General features: G+C 45.0%; 1 protein-coding gene across 2 annotated transcripts in view; it reads left to right on the top strand.

The window, feature by feature from the left end:
• Nucleotides 1-1,415: 1,415 nt before the first annotated feature.
• The window catches only part of NETO2 (neuropilin and tolloid like 2), a 38,569-nt gene continuing 17,459 nt past the window's right edge, over nt 1,416-22,525 (top strand). Inside the window, exons 1-2 of one of the 2 annotated variants that reach the window (XM_083750514.1) lie at nt 1,416-2,323; nt 21,447-21,503. In XM_083750514.1, the coding sequence (XP_083606640.1) occupies nt 2,290-2,323; nt 21,447-21,503 (91 nt within the window). In that variant the 5' untranslated portion in view covers nt 1,416-2,289. The remainder of the gene's footprint in view (nt 2,324-21,446; nt 21,504-22,525) is intronic. The other variant, XM_083750513.1, reaches the window with a different exon arrangement.

The raw sequence follows: 22,525 nt of genomic DNA, 5'->3' as shown, positions 1-22,525 counted from the left end.
GCTCTCTTGGTCCCCAACTCCAGCTCCTCCAGCTGACAGCAGAGGCAAAGGCATTTTGTGTATGCTCAGAAACGCTCTCGCCTTTAGTGTGGCTTCATGGGAGGCCTGGCATTGGTTTCTGAGGCCAACCCTCTCTTGGGCAGTCCTGATTTAAATTAACCTCGTCCATTCTCCTTCCTATTGCTATACGCAAAAATAAGGACCGCCAACCCCCTTTTCATTTCCTATCTCAGAAAAAAAGAAGAAATCGCCCCTTTTCCTATTTCTCCCTAGCCCTTTCAGTTGTTACCCCTTTTTTCTTTTCACTTCACCCAAAATTCCCCCTCTCCAATCAGTCGCAGCCTTTTCTCCATTGATTTTTACAATAGTGTCCCACCTTTGCTCCAGGGAGCTCAAGGTGGAAACAGAGACGCCTCTTCCCGCTTCCTCGTGTTATCCTCACAACAACCCTGTCAAGGACGTTAGGCCGAGGCAGCGTGACAGGTCCAGGTCACTCAGTGAGCTTCAGGCTGAGCAGGGATTCGAACCCAGATCTCCCAGGTCCTAGTCCAACGCTCCAACCACTACGTCACACTGCGTTGGGATGGATAGATATATAGATAGATAGATTATATGGGGCAGGGTTTACCAGGCTGACACCCCCCCACACACAATATTTTATTCCAGTTGGGGGCATAGATCTTGGGATTTCCCCGATTTTTTTGCGCGCGGATGGTGGCGTTTTGGCTACACAGGCAACGACACTCCTCGCCTTACATCGGGAGTAAGAGGTGGTGGCAATTAAACGCGGCCGAGGCGGCGATGTCGTTATTAAGAGTGGCGGATTCATCTCCGTCTGAAAAGCACCTCCAGGCCCCTCCCTCGGTCTGGCGACCCCCTGCTTTCAAACGCGCCCTCTGACTCAAGCCAACTGGGCGACATGAAGCCAGCCAGTCAGTGGCTCTCCTTCGTCCCGTAAAGGGCGCGCGGGGACGACGACCCTGCCGGGTCCCTTCATGGGGAATGACCCCTCAGCTCCTGGGAAGAAAAGCCGGGTGCAAAAAGCATGGGTGCCCGTGGGTGGCATGCAGCGCACATGGGCCCGGCGCCGAAATTTGTGGGTGCCCGGTCCCCTCATGGGGAATTTTGTGGGTGCTCCTCGGGCACCCACCTAAAATGACTCGCAGCAAAATGAAATGAGCTCCTCGCCTCGGGCTTTTTCAGGCTGCGCGAACGAACCTACGCACCCAACCGTATAGGATCGCGCTGGAAGAAACCCTCAGCCGAGGCTACTTTTTGACTCTTTCCCTTCGGCCTCGTATGTGTAAAATGAGTGGATTCAGCCCTGTCGTATCCCCCTCACCTTAAAAAGAAAAGTGGGGTTATGAGGGGTGAGGGCATATGGGGGGGCGGAGGACGAAGCTGCGTCACCCCACACACCCGCCCCCTCGCCGGTGCCTCGAGGCAAGACGGCTGCGGCGGCGAGGAAGAGGGCAGGCGGGACGGAGGGGCGGGAAAGACCCCGGAGGTGCCCCTTGCCTCTGAGGCGGCGCGCGAGGGGCGGTGGGCGGGCGGGCGGGCGGACAGACAGACGGGCCGACGGGGCACATGCGTAGAAAGCGGCTCCTCTCGGGCGGACTCTCCCCTCCTCCCTGCCTGCCTCTCACACACTCTCAGGCTGCCTGGGCGGCGCGGGCGCTTCGTCGTCGGAGCTGCTGCTCGAGGGGCGGGGGGCGGAGGCGGCGTGAGGGGGGAAGCCGTTTCCAGAGAGCGAGCTGAGGGGATGCGGAGCGGCGTGGCTTTCCTCCGCTTGCCGCCGCCGCCGCCGGAGGACTTGTGAACGCCGAGGGGAGGGACCCGCAGCCTCGCTCCGTCCTGCTTCTTTCTTTGCGCGCGGGCTCCACGCGCTCCATGGGACTCGGCTGAGGCGGGAGCGGCGCCGCCGCTGCCCGTATCTTCTTCTTCTTCTTCCTCCCGCTCCTCTCCTCCGAGGAAGTTTCCCGCCAGCAGGCGCGCCCTGGTGGGCATGAAGGGGCGGCCGGGCTGGAGCCGCGGCCAGAGGCGGCGGGACTCGAGGGCGTCGTGCCGGCGAAGGGCGAAGCGAGTCTGACCGGCGGGGGTCGTCGTCGCCGCTGGCGGAGGTGCGGGGGGCGATGATGGTGGCGGCGGCGGCGGCGGGTGAGGAGACGAGGAGCCCCTCACGCTGAGAGAGAGGGAGGGAGCGCGGCGCTTCTCACCTCTCTCGCCCCCGACCCCCTTCGCCCCTCCCCGGCCACAGGTGCGCGGAGAGACCGCGGAGGAGGAGGGAAGATGGCTCTGGTCAAGGTCTACTCGGTGCTGGAAGGTAGGAGGAAAACTGGAGAAGGGGTTGGAGAGCGCCCAGGATTTCAGACATCATCACCATTCATCTCGATCATCGTTTTTTGCTGTTGCCATCGTTTAATTTCCTAGTCACCACTGCCGTTATTGCCATTATTCTCCTTAACAGGGGAGCCTCCTTTGCTGCTCATCTCCCTGAAAAATCTGGATACCCAAGACTTGAGAATGGCAGGAAGCATGGAGAAGAAAGTCTCTTTAAGGACGGGGGGGGGGGAGAGAGAGAGAGAGAGAGAGAGAGAGAGAGAGAGAAGGAGAATTATTCCCTTTCTTTCCTCTGATCAGCTCAACGGGGACCATCTCTGCCTCTCTCAGCTCCCCAAAGTGGCCAGCCAGCTGCTTCTCTCTCTCTCTCCTCCCTCCCTCACATCCACCCTAGGGGGTTAAGTGGGGTTAATCCCTGACATCTAGGAGAACAGCCAGATGCTGGAGCACAGATAAGGGTTGCTGCAATCTTCAAGCCACGAAAGGGCTAGGGGGAGTGGGCAGGTGGAGGTGTGCCCCAGGACATCTCCAGGGCTGCCTTTTTTTCCCTATTTGACAAGGATGTGGGTGTGTTGAGGTTTTCTGCTCAGTGTGTGTGTGATTCCGCTGTTCTTCTGCTCCAGTTTCAGCCATGTTTTGACTTTTCAAAGATGTGTGGAGCATTCAGCTCTTCATTCCCCTGCCCCGCCGCCACCCCCAAATTTCTGTGATCTGAGAATGCTGCAATGTTATGGGAGAGATGGGGTTGGGTGGGGTTCGCCTCCATTCAGGTTGTAACCCTGTTTGGTAAATACTGCTCCGGCCTCACGGTTTTTAAGCTTCTTGGGAGGTAGAGAGTGAAGAGCTGGACCCATTTTTAACCAACCTCCCACCCCACCCATATGTCCTGTGATTTGGCATCTCTGCAGGTACATGATGCTGCCAGCACATTGGGTAGTAATCTGGACATCCAAGTATACCCCAAAGGCATTGAGACACCCTCTGCCCTCTACATATAGACCTGGCATTTCCTGACTGGCACACGACTCCCCTCCTTCCTCTTTCTATCCCCACCCCACCTGCACGCCCAGGAAACAGAGCCCAGTGTTCTCCACCTCAGTGTGGTAGGTGTGCTGTGACTTTTTCTTGGAAAAGCTGTGACCCACAGCAATATCTTCCAAGCCCAGGGTTGCTGGCATTAGGCAAGTAGCTCTCTTCCTCTCTCCTCCCCATCCTTCCTAAGATTAAGGTTTGGCCCAGATCTGTATCACTTGCTCTTTGTGAAAGTTTAATGGCCTAGATCTACTAATCAGAGTCTGGGTCAAGACACTTCTGGCAAGGTGCCCTTTACCTATCAAAGGAAATGTCAGCAGTGCTCAGCATGGCTGTGGCTGGCACGGTGCCTGTCTGCCTGGGGTCCCACCAGCTAATCCGTAGCATATTTACAACGTACCATTAAACTTTTATTAAAAGTATGTGTTGCATTCAGTGGTGACAAATCCCATAAAGGGTGGAAGAAACTGCCCAGGTGTTTTTTTGTTCCAATAGGATCTGCAGCTATAGGCTCTCTAGAAACAACTGCAGCTCTGTAGCTAGTTATAGTTGGCACTTTCCCAATTCCCTTCCACCCACCCCCAAAATTCCTGGGTTTTATATACACGCACTGGTTTATTTTTCCATACTGCATGGAGACCGGCCACCTGAGAACATCCATAGTTGATTCCTTGGGCTCATCTGAGTATGCTTCTGTCCAACTACAAAGCTGGGGAAGTTTGTTTCTCTGGGGTTGGTGGGGATGACTGAGTAGCAACTGAGAGTTAGGAAATCCCAAGGAAAATCCCACCCACTAGGTTTTCAGTGGGTCGGTGGAATTCTGGTTCTGCCTCCGACAAAGGTAGTCCAGGTGATTGTGGAGTGTCCCTATGAGTACATACAACTTTAAGGACTGCCAGGTGTTCGTTTTGTTGTGTCTTGTTGCTGACTGTCACAGAGCTGCAGGTAGCAGGAGACAGCCCTTATTTTAGAACTGTTGAGCTGCATAAGGAGAGAAATAACAGATTCCCAGCCAGGTTTCTAGCCAGGAATAGCGAGTGTGTTGAAAGCCAAAGAAACCTGGAGGAAATCCAAGGCTCCCAGTTTGTCTTTGGAAATGGTAGCACAGGTGATGGTATTGAGAATTGAACCTTCCAAAGTGTGCAGCTTTATTACCATTCATAAGTGGAAGCATGTTTAAAATACTTTTTTGAAACAAGAGGAAGCTGCACCATAGGTTCCGCTCCTGAATCTTTTTAATTTTTGATTTTACTGAGCAAAGTTCAAACAGTGTGTCGGTTATTTGTTGTTGATGATGTTGCTGTTTGGTTTTTTAAAATCCTTGTTACCTGAAACTTCCTTGGTTTATACAATATAGTATTCGTCTTCCATATTTCTGCAGCAAAACTGTAGAAAGAGAACCATTTATATGAAAACGAGGCGCACCAGATGTTTTGCAACTTTCATATATTTTAATTACTCTGGACATGGCATAGCAATCAGGACATTCTGCTAAAATATTCTATCAGGAAATAGAGTTGTATGGAATGTTTGCTTTCCTAATTTAAGGAGCAAGCTGATAAATACTGCAAATAGAATGATGTTTGCCTCCTGTGCTAGGCTGACCTCTTATGGTGTTGAGGTGGCAAAGTTTATCTTCATCCTGTCATGTATTCATACATTTTGTATGACACAGAATAGTTTGGACAGATAATGACGAAAAGGAAAACTGACATTTTAGGTCCAGGAATATTACTCTGTAACACGATGTTTGCCTCAATGAATACCTTGTACGTGAGTTAATTGCTGTGCTTCAGTGATTCTTCAGTTTTGGCTAGGAAAACAGAGAGCTATTAACAGCACATCTATATAGATATTGAAACATTCCATTAACAATGGTGTAGTAAGATCCGTAGTATAAAGCCTGTGTATCATGAGCTCATCATTGGAAGGTTAATTGCACATGCAAAGTGTAAGTGAGCTATAAGCAGGCAACAGTTCATCTACATCTTTTAGTGCTCCTACGCCTTAATCCAGCTTGTTTCATTGATGCTGCTAATATTCAAAATAAGTTTGTATGCTACCTAATTCTGATACTTTGCTATAGAAGGTGAGAAGCAAGATTTAGCATTTAAATAGTTACCAAGGGCCATCCGCAGATCAGCAAGGTTTTGAAGCTCAGGTCTTCCCTCCTGATCCTTGGATGAGAAGCCCAACACTTTGGGGTGGCATATTTGGGGTAGGATGCATGCTGGTAGCAACACCAACAGTAATAGGATATTGTGGTTATAAATCAAAGCGCCTGCAATTCATCTCGCTGTTCGTTTGTGACACTTGAGTTTGTGTTGCATAGCATACTTCAAATAACTTGACACTGACTTTGCAAAGAACCTATGATTACTTTATCCTGTCTGCTAGGTTCCTGTATAACCAGGTTATTGCATGAATTTAAAAGGAGATTTCTATAAGATAATTTCTTAGTCGTAATCCAGAAGGTGTCTCCATCTGATGATCTAAAAAGAAACTGCTATGAATAGTTCTCAGTCTTTCTGAAGATTGTAATCCCTCTGAAATTCCATTTTTAGACACTTAATAGAGAATCAAGAGTATGTCATCCCACTAGTTTTTAACTTGGTGCTGAATTCACTATGATAGCAGTTCTGTATATTACATAACTTGTGTAACGCAGTTACATTTTTGGAGGATTGCTCTGGGTGGTTTAGCTGTTTCACAGCTGAAAACATAATTGGATCCAACATGATAAATGTAGCTTCTTTCGCCATTTTGCTGACCCCAAAGCTAGGCTTTGAAGTAAGTTGTATACTTGGATTAATTATATCTAGTTTACTTGGTATAAAAGTAAGTTCCTTAAAGTTCTTATGTGGCAAAGATGTTACAGTAGACAATTTCAACAAGTTTTGGAGAAAGGACAATCCTGAGGTTGTGGTATCTGACAGAATTTGCTGAACAAGTCCTGCCTGACCAGTGGTAACCTAACTTTCCACTACAGGGGGGATGCTGGTCTGTTAGGGCATTTGGGGCTTTGCCCCAGCAATCTCAGTCTGCCCTCAGCCAGCCTCCCGTCTTATTTATAACCTGCCCAGGGTGTGGCAATGCCTGTTCACTTCCTCCTCCTTAGTCTGGTGTGGGCAGATCTACGTGATGCATTTGAAGCACATGACTTCCTCAAAAGAACTAGAAACTGTAGTTTCTTGAGGCTGCTGGAAACAAGAGCTATGTAAAGAGAAAACTACAGTTCCCAGTATTCTTTGGGGAAAGTCATGTGCTTTTAAAGGTGTGTTGAATGTGCTTTCAGTGCATAGTGTGGATCTGCTCTCAGTATTGCTGTTGTAGAAGGGAGGAGGGTGAGGACAAAACTAAGAATTTGTTGGCTCCGACTCCTCCAGCTCTTGGCCTCCCACCAGTCTTACTGGGTGCCAGCCACCACTGTTCAATTAAGTGTGTTAAGACTGTGAGGAAACATTTCTCAGTGGCGTTTCCACCCTCCTCCTTCCTCCAGAACTGAACATTAGCAATGTAAATGCCTTGATTCTAACTGTCACGCAGTATTAAGGCATAAAACCTCCCAATATTAAGACATAAAACCTAACTTGCCGATTGCAAAACCAGCTATATAGGAACACATTGTTGCTCTTCTCTGGCTGTGTAATAGCATTCCTTTGAAATGTATCAAATTCTGGAATGAACTAAAGCCTCTGTAAATTCGGGTACTCCTATTTGGTCCTGTAACAATGAAACTTCAAGCAGTGTGTAAAAACTACTCTCCTGTGAATCTAATGGATGTTTTCCAACGATAGAGAGAACTGCCACTTAATGACATTTCATTCTGAAGATTTAACATTCCAGTCCCTTTATGATTATAAGTAGAGTTCAATCTGCATTCAGCAGAAGCCTACATTTCTGAGTCACTTCAGGGTTTGTTAACTGCTGCATTCCATTTGCTAAAGAAAGCTCCTTGTTCATTTTCAAAACGGAACCTTTGGTTTGGGAGAAGCGAAGCCTTCACTGCAATTTGCTTCTTGAGGGTGCTTTTCATATTGTTCTTCTGCAACAATATTAAACTTCTCGTTTTGGTAATTGTACTTTATCCTACCCATCCTTGTCCAGGAGTTATGGAGAGTAATGTTGTCCAGGTGTTAAGCTTCTTGTTTCTAGGGATGAGGAAGGCAGACCCAACTTCAGAACCTCCTTGTGAACTTGATTAACATCACCCTGGGGCAGCATTGAAAAAAGAATGACTATGAGCAAGATGTTGAATTAAACATGTAAGAAACTCAGACATACCCAGCAGTAATTCTACTCAGAGCAGACCAATTAAAACCATTAGATGTAACAAACTGAAGTCCATTAATTTCAGCGGGTCTTCTTTTAGTAGATCTTAGCTGAATCCCACCACTTGTTATTGTTTTGAGTCGTGTGTGTGTGTGTGTTTCATTTTCTCTTTTTATGAAAACCCAGAAACATCAGTCATTTGTACAGAGTTATAGGGTGATAGCCAATGTTCCTCATACTTGAGAGTAGACCCATTGAAATCAATGAACATAAGTAACTTGGGCCTACTAAGACTTAGCTGGATATCACTTGTTGTGGCTTCATATCCAATACTCGTTTTTTTATGTGTATTTTAAATTACCTTCTGAAATGTCTTGCATGATAGCAGCAAAGAACCCATTGACCTTTACCGAAGAGAAAGCATATTGAATTGTTTCAGCTGGAGAGGCAAAACACCAGTATAGAATAGACATTGATCTGAAGACTCCTGAACACGTCTCCAGCTTATGATCTAAATATTATGTGCACAAACAGAACGGGAATGCCTGAATTTCTGGGAAGTGAGCTGCCTTTGGTTCACTGTACAGCTTCCTTTGAGACACACACAGAGAGATCACGGAATGGAAGCTAATGCTGCTTCAAGTGGAATTAATATCCCAGATTTTCCACTCACTAAAGGCCTGCTGGGTTCTGAGGAGAGCATGCAAGCAGAGAGCATCTGCCTCGGTGCTGAAACAAACTATAATAGGTCTCTAGTAACCATTGCAATGGGACGCAGGTGGCGCTGTGGGTTAAAGCCTCAGCGCCTAGGACTTGCCGATCGAAAGGTCGGCGGTTCGAATCCCTGCGGCGGGGTGCGCTCCCGCTGCTCGGTCCCAGCGCCTGCCAACCTAGCAGTTCGAAAGCACCTCCGGGTGCAAGTAGATAAATAGGGACCGCTTACCAGCGGGAAGGTAAACGGCATTTCCGTGTGCGGCTCTGGCTCGCCAGAGCAGCGATGTCACGCTGGCCACGTGACCCGGAAGTGTCTCCGGACAGCGCTGGCCCCTGGCCTCTTGAGTGAGATGGGCGCACAACCCCAGAGTCTGTCAAGACTGGCCCATACGGGCAGGGGTACCTTTACCTTTACCTTTTAGTAACCATTGCAAAGCCCCATTGTATATAAAGGTGAGATTGATATGGCAGTGATTCCACTGTTAGCTGAGATAATGTGCTGGCGGCTTAAAAGAAAGAACAGTGGTTCTTATTTCCATTTATTGATATAGAAACAGTTTACTAAAGCAGTCATCTAATGAACCTCATTCTCTTCACAATACAGCCCCATGCATCGCCAACCCAACCCAAAATCCTACAAGAGGAACCTCATTTCCTCTCCCCACTCAGTCCCAGTCACCAGTTCCTATGGAACGTGCAACTTGAAGGAAAAAAAGAAGGAAAAGATATTGGGAAGGGGAAGAGAAGTGGGAAAACTAGGAAGCTTTTTCATACAATCCCTACTATAAAACCTATAAACTCTGGTTGTGAGAATGAGTAAGTTCTATCCAAGACTTCAGTTTCTGCAGAACCAATTTTATATATAGTTTTAGGAGCAGAATTGGATGGGGTTTTAACTCTCTAAGATAAAAACTTTAAAATCAGTTGAGAGAATAGGAAAATGATCAGGGATAGTGTTCACAAGAGTTCATCAAGTGTATGGGAAGTAGATGATGGGAGAGGAGGTAGCCAATTAAGATCTGTGCTATTTTTCTACACACACACACACACACACACACACACATCTTAATTAATATTGGGTGGCATTCAGCTAAGTTTTACTTGGAGTAGACTTGTTGAAATGAATGAACATGACTTTCATTTATTAATTTAGTTGGATCTACTCTAAGTAAAACTTAGGTGACTACAACCCATCAGTATAATTTGTTGTCTACCTTTCCAGTTTCTCGCACAAAGAGATTGCACTCTAGTCACACACAAACTGTTCTGTTGGGGAAAGGGAATATAGAATTGTACAGCAGATGTGCTGTGCCTTTCCCCCAGTTGTGTACAGGGTTGGTGAAATTGAGGCATCAGTACTTTGGGGACAACACGGTGAAATATTGTTGTCCATACTGCACCCCCTTTTAAAATAGTCATAGCACACCTCATCACTGTAATAGGATGCTATTTGTGTATCTTTTACTTGCCTGACTGCAACTGAGGTTTTCTGCTGGAGATTTCCCTTCCCTTTTCTGCTAGATGGCTTGTAAACCTGTGATCTCTTCCCAGCAACTGGGAAGAGGGGTGGTATATAGCGTTCGGTATGGTTGTGAAAGTCTAGTGATGGTATTGTCAGAATTCTCTAAAAATGAAAGGAAGAATGACTCAAGATCATTGGCCAGAAATGCTAGTTTGATGCCAGTTACGAATCTACTACTGCCACCACTTTTTAAATAATAAGAATAAAATTCGGAATGTTAAAGCTAAATTCTTAGCCCCTGTGGCTACAATGCCAAGTTTTGAAGAGTGATGCCTTATAACTGTTTGAGATTAAACAGGCTTTACATTGGACTTGACAGAGAGGAGAAACACATTCTTCAAGGACTGATTGCTACCACTGTTGAATTGCTATCCCCAATGAATCCTCCTGTTACTGCAAAACACTTGCTTCTCTTCCTTTCTCTCTCAGGCAGAAGTTTGTACTGGCAATAGATGCTCGCTACTGTAGCAACTGTAACTGCATAGCTCATCCTTACCTAAACTGGTGCCCTGAAGCACAGCTGCTGGCTGGGGCTGACTGCAAGTTGTAGTTCAAAACAAACTGGGGGCACTAGGTTGGTAGAGGTTGCTTTAAGAACACTGGACGTCCTTCCACTGCAGGCAGCATGGCCCTATGATTCTGGGGCTGATGGGAGTTGCATCCCAGAAGAGCTGAAGGGCACCAGATTGGGGAAGCCTAGCATAACCAATATGACAGACAGTGTGGTGTAGTTGTTAGAGCGTCAAACTAGGACCTGGGAGACCAGGGTTCAAATCTCCATGCAGCCATGAAGCCTACTGGGTAACCTTGGGCCAATGACTGCCTTTCAGCCTAACTTGCCTCACACAGTTGTTGTGAGGATTAAATGGAAGTGCGGAGAAGTGTCCCTTCAAACTCTACAATTCTATGTTGCTGTGAAATTGTGTGTGTGTGTGTGTTCATGGATAGTTATAGATCAGGGGTCAGCAAACTTTTTCAGCAGGGGGCCAGTCCACTGTCCCTCAGACCTTGTGGGGGGGCCAGACTATATTTTTTTGGGGGGATGAACGAATTCCTATGCCCCACAAATAACCCAGAGATGCATTTTAAATAAAAGGACACATTCTACTCATGTAAAAACACGCTGAATCCCGGACCGTCCGTGGGCCAGATTTAGAAGGCAATTGGGCCGGATCCAGCCTCCAGGCCTTAGTTTGCCGAAGCATGTTATAGATATATGAAAAACCTATATGTTTACTGCACCAAGGAATGGGACCTGCAAAGGAAGGGAGCATGTCAGGGGTGCTTACAGCTGTCCTAATTTCACTACTCCCAACCTGAACCTTGCGAGGGTGATCCTGAGCACTGATATGATACCATCGAGGCAGGGGCAATAACCACTTTATAGATTGCTATCAGTTCCACTTTCCAGTCCTTGTGTCTGCAGCCCCCCCCCCCCCGGAAAGAAAGGTTAATGTGATTTATAAAGCAAGTGATAATTGCATCATGTATACTGTAGTGAATTTTCATCGTTTAGCTTCCGTTTTATGGCTTGTAGGGAACCCTGATGTCCAAATGAAGCAGCCTGTGTGTGTGTGTGTGTGTGAGAGAGAGAGAGAGAGAGAGAGAGAGAAACGTAATATCGCAGCCAAGTTCCGTTTAACCTAAAAAAACTTTTAAGCTAAACCCCGTGACTCTTCACAGCAGTTTTGTTCTAAACTAGCAAGGGTTTTTTTTGGGGGGGGGAGGGGAGTCTGCATCTTGTGACTATTGAAAAACTGACAAAAGTCCTCCCTATGGTCCACTTTCTTTGCCCGTACTGTACCCCCTGCACTTATTTAGTGTAACAGACAAAACTGAAGAATAGGATTGAACCACCCCACCCCCAAAGCCTGTTTATCTTTGCTTGTGCCACATTTTAAGATACCAGACCGCCCCCCCCCCCCCGGGCTTAATTTAGGGGTTGGCAAACATGACATTTGATCTGATGCACTGTAAAAAAAAAGGTAAAAGGTAAAGGACCCCTGGATAGTTAAGTCCAGTCAAAAGCGACTGTGGGGTTGCGGTGCTCATCTCGTTTTCAGTCCATGTGGCAGCTTTCCGGGTCATGTGGCCAGCATGTCTTAACCGCTTCTGGCACAACAGAACACCGTGAAAGAAACCAGAGTGCACGGAAATGCCGTTTACCTTCCCGCCACAGTGGTACTATTTATCTACTTGCACAGGCATGCTTTCAAACTGCTAGATTGGCAGGAGCAGGGACAGAGCAACAGGAGTTCACCCTGTCGTGAGCATTCAAACTGTTGACCTTCTGATTGGGAAGCCCAAGACGCTCAGTGGTTTAGACCACAGTGCCTGCACTAACCATTCTGTTAGGACTTGGCTGCTAGGTCATCATTTTTATTTTTATTTTTTTGTTTCTCTAGCACTGCAGAGAGGAACCATAATAGAAAATTATTTCCTTGAAGTTTGTGTCTGCAGCACTGCTTTCTTTTTGTTATATTATTGCCCAAAGTCGGAGGGACTGAGCGGGGATGTTTTCACAATCTCCAGAAGCATGGCAGAAAGAGAGAGAGAGAGAATAAAAGAAAGGGGGCTTCCAGTAGTGAAAGGGTGCAAAAAGGGAGATGCCAAGGGAAATATAAAGGGTGTGTGAACAAAAGCGAATGGGATGGGGTCTGGTCTGGAAAAAACCCCAAATGTCTTGCCTCTTTATCTGCTGTAATTGGCTGCTTATCTGCTACTTAGCTATGCTGTAGCGTACGCTTCTCTGCTACACACACACACACACACACACACACACACACAGAGCGCTCCAACTATTTATAGAATCAACATGAGCTTTAGTGAAAACCAATCAGATTTTATAAATCCTCCAGGAGGTTTGTTTCTGTAGCTGCAGCAGTGAAAGAAGTGAAATTGCTGGATAGTGGCACTGAAAAATGTAGCCTGTGGTGTCCTTTGTTTTCCCTCTTAATTCAGAATGCCAAAAAGGCTCGTACCACAGAAACAAGCATTGATGTTCATTGATTTTCTTTTTCCTTCTCTTAAAATAAGTGTGCAATAAAGGGGCAGCAGTAGTAAATAGACTTATCACTGTCAATTGAAAGTGATCGGATGCCTGGAATGTTAAATGTGCATTATTGTTAAGAAGCCTGCATATTTCTTGTATGGGATTCTGTGGGTATTGTCTTGTCTTCCAGGGTTTTATTATTCCCCCCCCCCCACATTGTGTAAAACGACAGCTGTGTATCAGTCCTATCAACTCACCTACACATGCTAGATGTAAAAGCAGTGTATGTTGTAGCTGAAGAGCCATACCGCCAATACAGTGGCCCAATTTGCATGTAACATTAAGCCAAACCATGGCATAGTGTGACTGAACAAACATGCAAGCTCCTGGAGAGGAGATTGTGGCCACTTTGCTCCTCCCTAGCCATGGTGTGTGTGACCACGTCATGTGATCAGTGAAGTGGGGCGGGGCTTACCCACCCCAAAAATATTTTATTCAAGTTGGCACCCCTGTCTCTAGTTGTTTTGCCACTGTGCTGTGCTGAGCTAAACCATGGTTTGGTTTAGCATGTTGTCTAAACCTGAGCTCATGGTTCAGCTCTCACAGACAGACCATGAACAGAAACCTGAGTTTGTGCTATGGTTTGCAGCTTGTGGTTTGTCTGGAGAGAGCTCAACCATGAGCCTAGGTTCAGATGGCATGGTAAGCCAACATAGCAGCAAAATGATTGGGGGGTGGGGAGCAAAGCAGCCGCAGTCTCCTCTCCAGAAGCTCATGCACACTATACCTTGGTTTGGCTTAGCGTCATGTGTGTGAACAAGGGCATAATTTTGTCCTGGTTAGGTGGACCATCCCATCCTTCTTCTGCGAAGTAGCAGTGTGTTGTGTCAGGGGAGCTTATCACCCATTCTTTCTCTACTTACCATCCCAGTCAGAAAGATCTCCTTTCTCCTTGCATCAGAATCTAGTACTCTTTATTCAGCTGCACATAATAAAGCTCCAGTTCTTTCAGGAGTGTGCAAGCCAAACACAGAATGGTATTTAAACAGTCCCAGATCTGTTTGCAGTATCCATGGAACTGACACATGTACACCGCCCACTCTTTGTGTGTGCAGTGCAGCTTTGAAGGATACAGTTTCACAAGGCAGAGAGACAGAGAGCATCTGAATTCATAGGGTATGGTTTGAAACCAAAAGTGCAGTTTTACAGAATCCGATGCAGATGTCTGTTAGCAGTAATTCAGAACCCTGAAGAACACACTGACCTACCCGCTTAATTGAAGAGGCCTCCTGTGCAGTTGTTAGAGCATAATGGAACAGAATACTCTCTCCTTCACATGGATCCTTATCCTCAAAGCTTTGTAGAAAATACAGAACCTAGCATTAACACACACACACACACACACACACACACACACACACACCTGTATCCAACAGACTTCTCAGTACTATTCCATCTTCAATCACAGATAATTAAGCACCATATTTTTCCTCGATGCCCACAGCACTACATAAAGCCTCCCAGACACTCTCTGCATTGTTTCATTGCCAGATTGTTAGAAAGGTCCACCCCTGTAGGCTTCTGTCCCTCCAGATGTGTGTTTATCCTTGGTAGTAGCATGCTGTCAAGAGAAATTGGAGCCATTGGCAAAGCTCTGTGGGACAATCCAGGCAATGCCATCACTATTTGGAATGCTCTCTCTTGTGAGGTGTGGCCTACACTGATGTTGTAGAGCTTTTGTTGGCAGATGAATATATGCCTCCCCCTCCAGGTATTTGGAGATGGGTAGGGCAAGATGAAGTTTTAGTGAATCCTCTACTGTTTTGGTGTTCTGCTGTTCATTTGTTTTCTGTAATACTTTTATGTAGCACACCCTTGGGTGAAGGGCGGGTTCTCATTATTATAATCATTATTACCGTCATTGCACCTATATCAAACCTTTCATCCAAGGAGCTCAAGTGCAATACATCCTCCCTCCCCATTTTATCCTCACAACAACCCTGTGAGGTAGGTTAGTTAGAGAGACAGACAGTCTGTCCCAAGGTTACCCTGTGGGTTTCATGACCAGGTGTCTTCCTGGTCTTCCTGGTCCTAGTCTAACACTCTAGCTGCTACTATCCCACTCTGGCTCTCTTATAAGCACTGGGTTGCATTCAATGTTAGTCCTACTCAGAGTAGACCTATTGAAGTTAGTTAGCATGATTAACTTCGGTTGACTAATTACAACGGGTCTTCTCTGAGGATGTCTGATATTGAATACAAGCCACCATACATAAATTGTGTCACCTACACTTACATCAGAACAATCTATGTTCTACTAGGTCTCCATAGCCCAGTATCACAAGTTGGGAGTGGTAAGACACACTGAGAGGGCAGCAGCCAACCTTCTACCCACTTCATGGAAGGGCTGCCCCACTTGGCAGAGTTCCAGAGTTCTTCAGTAAACAGCTGAACCCGTTAACAGCAACATCTAGAAACCAAGAGACTGGTTGAAATTCTGTCCTTTCTTTTCTTGGTGGTAAGTAGTTGGCTGTTCAGCAATGCCCTGGAAACCCATAATGGAAAATACGACTTTCTCCTTTATGGAGCTTGTTCAATGTCCAGAGTAGGTCAGTAGTGAAGGAAAGCAGTTAACCATCTGTTGCAGATGGGAGACCGTCTGTTGGGAAGTCATACTTTGCTATAGATTAACACTAATGGAACTTCCAGCACATATGGGAATTTGAAAGGCTAGAGCAGAACCAAACATTGTCTGATGCTTAAACCAGAGGGAGGGAGCAATGTCTTTTAAGAAACATTAGCATTGTTTGACAGACTTTGTGAGCTTCTACGTGCATTGGCTGCAGGAAGGAAATGGATGTCTGTACGAAGAGGCAGTTACGTGGTACAAGTTCATTGGGGAAGGGGTTGAAAATGGAATAATTATTCTAAAGCATGGATCTGTATCTATCATAGCAGTCCAAAACATACACATCAGCCCCAAGACTTTTTGTTAAGGAGACTGATTGTATTTCCCCAGCTCCTAATTTGGCCCAGATATGCTTATATGTTCACTTTGTAATTGAAACTGAAGCCTGGTTTATACAGGTCGCAAAATGGAGGCGGTAGAGTGGGCTGTGCCACTTCAAACTGCAGTTGTGTTCTTGTGTACAAAACTATCAGTTTAACTACTGCACCAGGAGGAAAGGTTCAAGCCCAGCCTGTTTCCTACCTACTCTACCAGGTTTCAACTTACATGGCAGTGGTGGTTGTTTTGAAAAAATAAATAAATTGCTGGTCAGTATTAAAAAATGTGATCTCTCCCACATTTCACAGTCTGAAATCTATAATGCATTGCATTTGAAGACCAGGGTTAGGAAATATTGTAGGAAAAGTTCAAAAAGCACATGTTCTTGGTGTCACAGAGTACAAAATGCAAAGTGTTGGTTTTTATGGGAGTGTAGGATTGCAGAACGTACTTTCTGGAGCTAAGTACACCAGGACCATTGTATAACATGGCCATAAAAGACATGCAATTCGTACTTCAGTTCTTAGCAGGAAAGTGGTCTGCAGAGTGTGCTGTCTTCTACATACGTTGCAGTATATCTTATCAGTCGTCTAGCATTTGTCAGAATAAAAGTATCGCTGTAGTACAGGAATGAGGAACCTGTGGCTCTCCAAATGCTGTCAGACTCAACACCCGTCAGCCCCAGCCAGCATGGCCAATGGCATGGGATCATGGGAGTTGTAGTTCAACAAGATCTGGACTATAGTAGTCCTTGCTGGCTGTATCAGTGGTTTTAAAGAATCCCTGTACAAATTAGAGGTGCACCTCAAAAATTCCTGCCTCAAAGAAGTTTCTGTGAGCACCTGCCCATGACATGCAACCATGTCAGACAGCCAAAACTTGCACCATTCCTCTAACATAGACAAATAATTGCCAATGTACATGGTAGAGGCAACACTTCCTGCTGAGCCTGACACTTTACTTGCAAGTCTTTGATGATTTCCCAGTTGGGAATTGCTGTGCTAGGAGAAAGAAAAGAAAGCATTACACCAAAATAATCCTGTCATTCAAATTGTACATATTGGACTACATTGTACATATATTAGAGGCCTTGAGAATTAATTTGTTACAACAGGCTTACCTGATGTCTACTGTTTAGGGATAGAGGACCACAAACCATTTTAGCTTTGGAGTCATGAGTGTGAGGGGAAGCTCAGAAAAAGAAAATGTGGGTCATCAAAAAGCTGAAAGAAAAGCAAGACTGATGATAACCCAGGAAACAAATTCATAACACAGTGAGATATCAAGGAAGTCATGTGCTGGTAGTATCAATTACTCTGTGTTTTAATTTTTAAGAAACACATGTATCTTGCATATATGCATTACACATATCCAATATACTTTTTAAAAAGGAAAAGGAAAAACTCAGATTCACATGGCAGTCTCTGTTTCTTACTGCAATAAACTGTGTTTTAAATATATATATGTCTTCTGACATTGGGTTCCCAGAGGTTTCATATCCAGTAAAATAATAAAGGTAGCACCTGCTTAATTTCAGCAATGACACTGCACCTGGTGTTCTCAGTCATGGGTCCTATAAAATCCCTTGCTCAGTAGTTACAGTACTACCCAGGTAGAAGGAAGCCCAAGTCTAAGCATAATGCAAATCACAGCAGACAACTGTTTATACAGTAATTCTGCTGTAGAAAAGTTTTATTTATTGTTCTCAAAAAAATATTGTGGGGGTGGGATTAAGATTTACATGCAGTGCTGAAGAACTGTTGCTAGTTCCCTAAGGAAACTGCACTGGCTGAGATTTAAGTTTCTATCCTTGGATGGCTCAGCTCACTCTGCACCACTGCAGTCCTGGGTTAGACCTGCAGCAATGCTGGTATACCTGCTGCTTTGCAGGCAATGTGATAAGCCTTATCCTCAGTCCCCAGGTCTATGTAGGGCTTCTTGCTGAGAAGTGGTATAATGTTCACATGCATTTCCATTTCACTCTCAAGGAAGATTATAATCATGCAATCATGAAACAGTCCAAGGCTCTCCTGAATCTCCGAAAACAAACATTGAAGATGCCTTATTCAAGTGCTCTAGGGTGGGATGCCTAATGTTTTACTGCTACTTTACATCTATCTGGTGCAAACCATGTGCTGAATCTTAAAACTGAAGAGGCACAGTCCCAACACAGAATGGTTGCAGGAACATTGAGACAAGCCAGTGAAAAAACTTATGCTGAGGAAGAGAAATTCTGCCCCTGAAGAATAATAATTATGCAAATGCACATCCATTTAAATATATATAAAAATTGGCTTAATTGAATAATGCTAGTTAATACTACTTTAATGCATGTACTAAATCTGTGATGAATCGCTTCTCTGGACCTGCCTTCTGGATAGTGATGGTTCAGTGCAAATGCTGCTGCCGTTTTCAGGAGTCCTTAACCCAAGAGCTGCTGGTTACTTGAGAGTATCCTAGTAATCAGTTTTCAGCAAAAGCACACAAATATACAATCAACAGCCTCACAGCATGTTTCTTAATAGTGGACAGAACACTGGTTTTGTCAAAAAGCCATTGCATGTCGAGGCCCAAAGACCACCCTGTCCCCATGGTGAAATAACCAGACAAAACACAGTATATTGATTTATGGGATAAATTAAGGCCACAACTTTATTGGTCACAGATGTGAAAGTTTGACAATAGGCATCAGGTGAAGCCACCACTAATCCACTCCAGCCCACCTGCTGAAAGTGGGGCTGAGGGTAAACCCAACCAGGAGGGGCGCCCTATGACTTACATCACATAGGGGTGCCCCCCAAGGGATGCCCATTTGATCCTGTTAACAGGATACCCTTTACCGTGGAGGCTACAACCTCCCCTCCATCCAAATCTAAGCCTATCCAGTGCCTATCTGCCTCCATCACAAAATGTGAGCTTTGTTTACATTTCTGCCTGGATTACATGGACTGGATGGGTATGAACTGAATTTCCCATAGTGTGAGACTGAGGAGAGTACGTGAGAAAGCTTTCTAGAGTAGCATGAGCTGTTGCCATCTCCACAGCAGCCCACCTTGGAGATTCCTTGGAGATCCCTTGCCCCAGTTGGAAGCTGGAAGAGTTGTAGTTCCCAAGTTTGGGGAGAAACATAGGATGGTGCTTTGTACTGAAATCATGGGTCTTTCCCAGTCCTACTTAGAGATGCTAAGGATTGAACCTAGGACCTTTTGATGCAGAACATATGCTCTGTCACTGAAAAACACCCTTCCCCCAACTAATGACCAGTTAACAATGAACAAGGTAGGTTAGGTGCATATTTAATCTCAACCAAGGTGTCAATAAAATGGTGCGATTGGCATGGTAATTCTGGACTGGTGGAGGGCTTCTCTTTGGCAAGGAATGCTTTTCTTCTTCTTTTTAAATTCATTTTTATTAATTTTTCCACTTTAACAATCCAATCAAATCACATTAAATATCCCAAATTATACATATACCGTACATATCAAATAAACTGAATATTCTGCCAAATTATACATTTTGAAAAGGACTTCCCATGCTTCAAGTTCAGAGTTGAATGCTTTTCAACTTGATTGAGAGTTGTTTATGAAAAGGGTGCTAAGTGGAGATTTTTTTTTTAAATAATCCACTTCAGCAACCCTTCAAAAGATAAAGATTTTTAATCATTGGAGAGAGATATAAATGGAGTTAGCGTCCATCTGTGTTGAGAGACAAGAGAGTGTGCCTCCAGGGGTGAAATCTATCCACTGCATTAGCAGCACTGAAGTGCGAAGCCTGGGCAGTGTGTATGGATGTCCTGGGTTGCCCAGACAACAAGACCCCTCTCTTAGCCTTGCAGATGTGGTCCAAAGGAAAGCAAGGCAATACATTTGGCACCAGCTTGGCTGCAAGAGTTGCTGGAAGGAGATGTACAAGACACCATCCAACCGCCTTAGGGACTCCACTCTGGATTTGTGTAGGGTTTACTCCTTAGCCTTTTCTTCTCCCAAAGATGTCCCACAAGGCTGCTGGTACATATATTAGGGAAAGTGAAGTGTGGCACTGATGAAGCACCTCGATTATTAACAAAATAGCCTCAGGAACAATAATATTGATATTTGGAGAGAGGGAAATCAAGCTGTCAGAGAAGAATATACATTTTGTTCAATATCATACTATTTGCACTCTTGCAGAGACAATATTTTGACCTCACAGAAAATGGCAGATCATATGATGAGTAAAACAGAGATTCTGTTTCTGATCATGTGTCTGAAACAACGAAGGGGCAATGCCTGGGGTGGAGTAAGAGAAACACATAGTGCTTCAATGTACTACTTCTTCAAAATGAAGACCTCCAAAGGTTTGGTGCAAACCCAGAACTTTTCCCAGGGCAATATTGTTGCAGGCTCATTGGGATCTGAATAAAGTCTTTCTGCACACAGTGGCTTAGAAAATATCACCTTATGAAGAGAGAGTAATAACAGAAGGAAAGCTTATCAAGGAAATTGGGAAGCAGAACATAAGCAATCTTGCTTAGATATCGTTGGGTAACAAAGTTATTTTCATAGAAACTGGCAGTGGGGAAAAGGTAATTACTAAAATAAAAAGCAGGCTGCAGTCCTATATGCACTTACCTGAGACCATGGTTTACTTGTGCCTATATGTACTTACCTTCTGCGTAGGCACACATAGGGCTGCACTGTAAAGTAATAACTCACATTATATAACAGAAGAGCTCTTACCAGAGTTTTTCACACTATGAAAAACTTACTCTTCCAAAATATTGCCTGCTGTTCGTAATTTACTAAATATGAATACTGAGTGATCAGAAGCTCAAGAGATTACCCGTGGACTAAAAAATAATACATAGTTGGGCCCATTTGGCTATATGGCAAAATTTTATTAGCGTGTTTTTCCAGTCATTGATCTGTCCAGCCATTGCATGTATCTTTTTGGAGCTTTGGAAGCAGGGAGGAAGAGGAGGACAAAACTGGAGTTGGTTGGCTCTGCTTGTCGTTGGCTCTGGTTCTGCCCATTGTGGGTTTTCCCTGTCTTCTGCCCTACCAGTCCCAATCAATGGGTACCAGCCACCACTGTCTCAGTAAGATTTCTCTTGGATGGTACAGTCATCAGCTGGATGGCACAGCCATCAATAATCTCTTGGATGGCACAGCCATCCATAATGAATGTCTTTAATCCTTTTTTATTATCAATGCTGATTATACAGGGCCATTTCTGTACAGAAATTGTTATTCAATGTAATTTGCTGTTTAAAACACACACACTGAATTAATCTCAGAAAGCGGTCTTAACTGAAGTATTGGCATAATAGCCAGAGGAATTTTACAGCACTGGTCCCTTTACTGGTTCAGAAAAACTCAACACTTAATGAAAATTAAGGTTGTAGTGGGGGGGAGGGAGTTGTTTCGGTGATGAAGTAGCTGAGGGATTTTACTTTGTGTTCCCTTCTAAATAAATATATTGATCCAGTTACTCTGAGATACCCAAACTTGCCTCACAGGATGGGTGTGAAGCTAAGATACAGTGCCTCCTGATATATTTATAGATCTATGTTCTGTTTTTCTCACCAGTGTTCTTGATAACTATACTTGTCGTGGAAGGAATTGCTGTGGCCCAAAAGACTCAAGGTACTTCTCTGGAGAACGCTTGCTGTAATTACATGTCGGTACATAAAAAGTTTGATTTTTTTAAAAATGCAATTTTAAATGTTGTTCCTAGCTTATTATCCTTGTTAGCTAACTGACATTAAGCTGGAGGGACCCAATTCGGATGTTACAGGGAACTCTGGCTTAATGTGAACCAGGATCTCTGCACTGAAGCTGGTGCACAATGAGAAGAGTGGGGAGCTTGTGGCCACAGTGCATATCTGGGGTGGTTTTGTGACAAGCACGACCATAGAGATTGAAGAACAAGAACTCTCAATTCAACACACGTTCACATGCATATTGTTGTTAAAGGCTTATGCTAATTAACTTTTTTCACAAGGCAATGCTGTGTGTGTTAATTGCTCCCCGAGTAAGAAGCATTCGAGTAAGAAGCATTCGTGGGGGGAAAGTCACTGCTGAGTAATTAGCACTTGGCTTGCTTTCTTGGAAATAAGTTGACATTTAAGCCTTTTTGCATGATGTTTATATGCATTGTATGTACCTTTGCCTTCAAAGCTACTGTCTTTGGGGAGGAAGAGCAGATTGCAGTCCCTTCCTGTAGAGAAAAGAAACAACTAGCTGAATTCTTAATTTTTGGATGGGGTTAATTTTTTTTTCTAAAGGTGTGAGCATTCAAACGTGGAACATATACATTTTTTGAAATTCTAGAAATCTTTGAGGAATTGTCTAGGGAACAGAAGTCTCAGTTATGGGCACTGCTTACAACACTGCCCATTCTTTTCAGCATGCTGCCTTTCCACCTCTGAGCAACAGTATTTCCTCTGAGCGTCAGCATGGAGCGGAGTCTTTGCTCTGGCAATCTTGGAGCCCTTTCTGTGGGATCGGTCTAGCCTATGGGTAGGCAAACTAAGGCCCATGGGCCGGATCAGGCCCAATTACCTTCTGGATCCAACCCGCGGACGGTCCGGGAACCACCGTGTGGATCGCCATTCTTTCCCTCTTCCTTCCTCGGCGCTGGCACCTCCTCCCCCCCTCCCTCCTCC

The sequence above is a fragment of the Podarcis gaigeae genome (genome assembly GCF_964106915.1).
Source record: "Podarcis gaigeae genome assembly, chromosome: 8".
In the NCBI taxonomy this organism is placed as follows: Eukaryota; Metazoa; Chordata; class Lepidosauria; order Squamata; family Lacertidae; genus Podarcis; species Podarcis gaigeae.
Note: the sequence above shows the minus strand (reverse complement) of the source record. Positions and strands in the feature narration are given on the sequence as shown.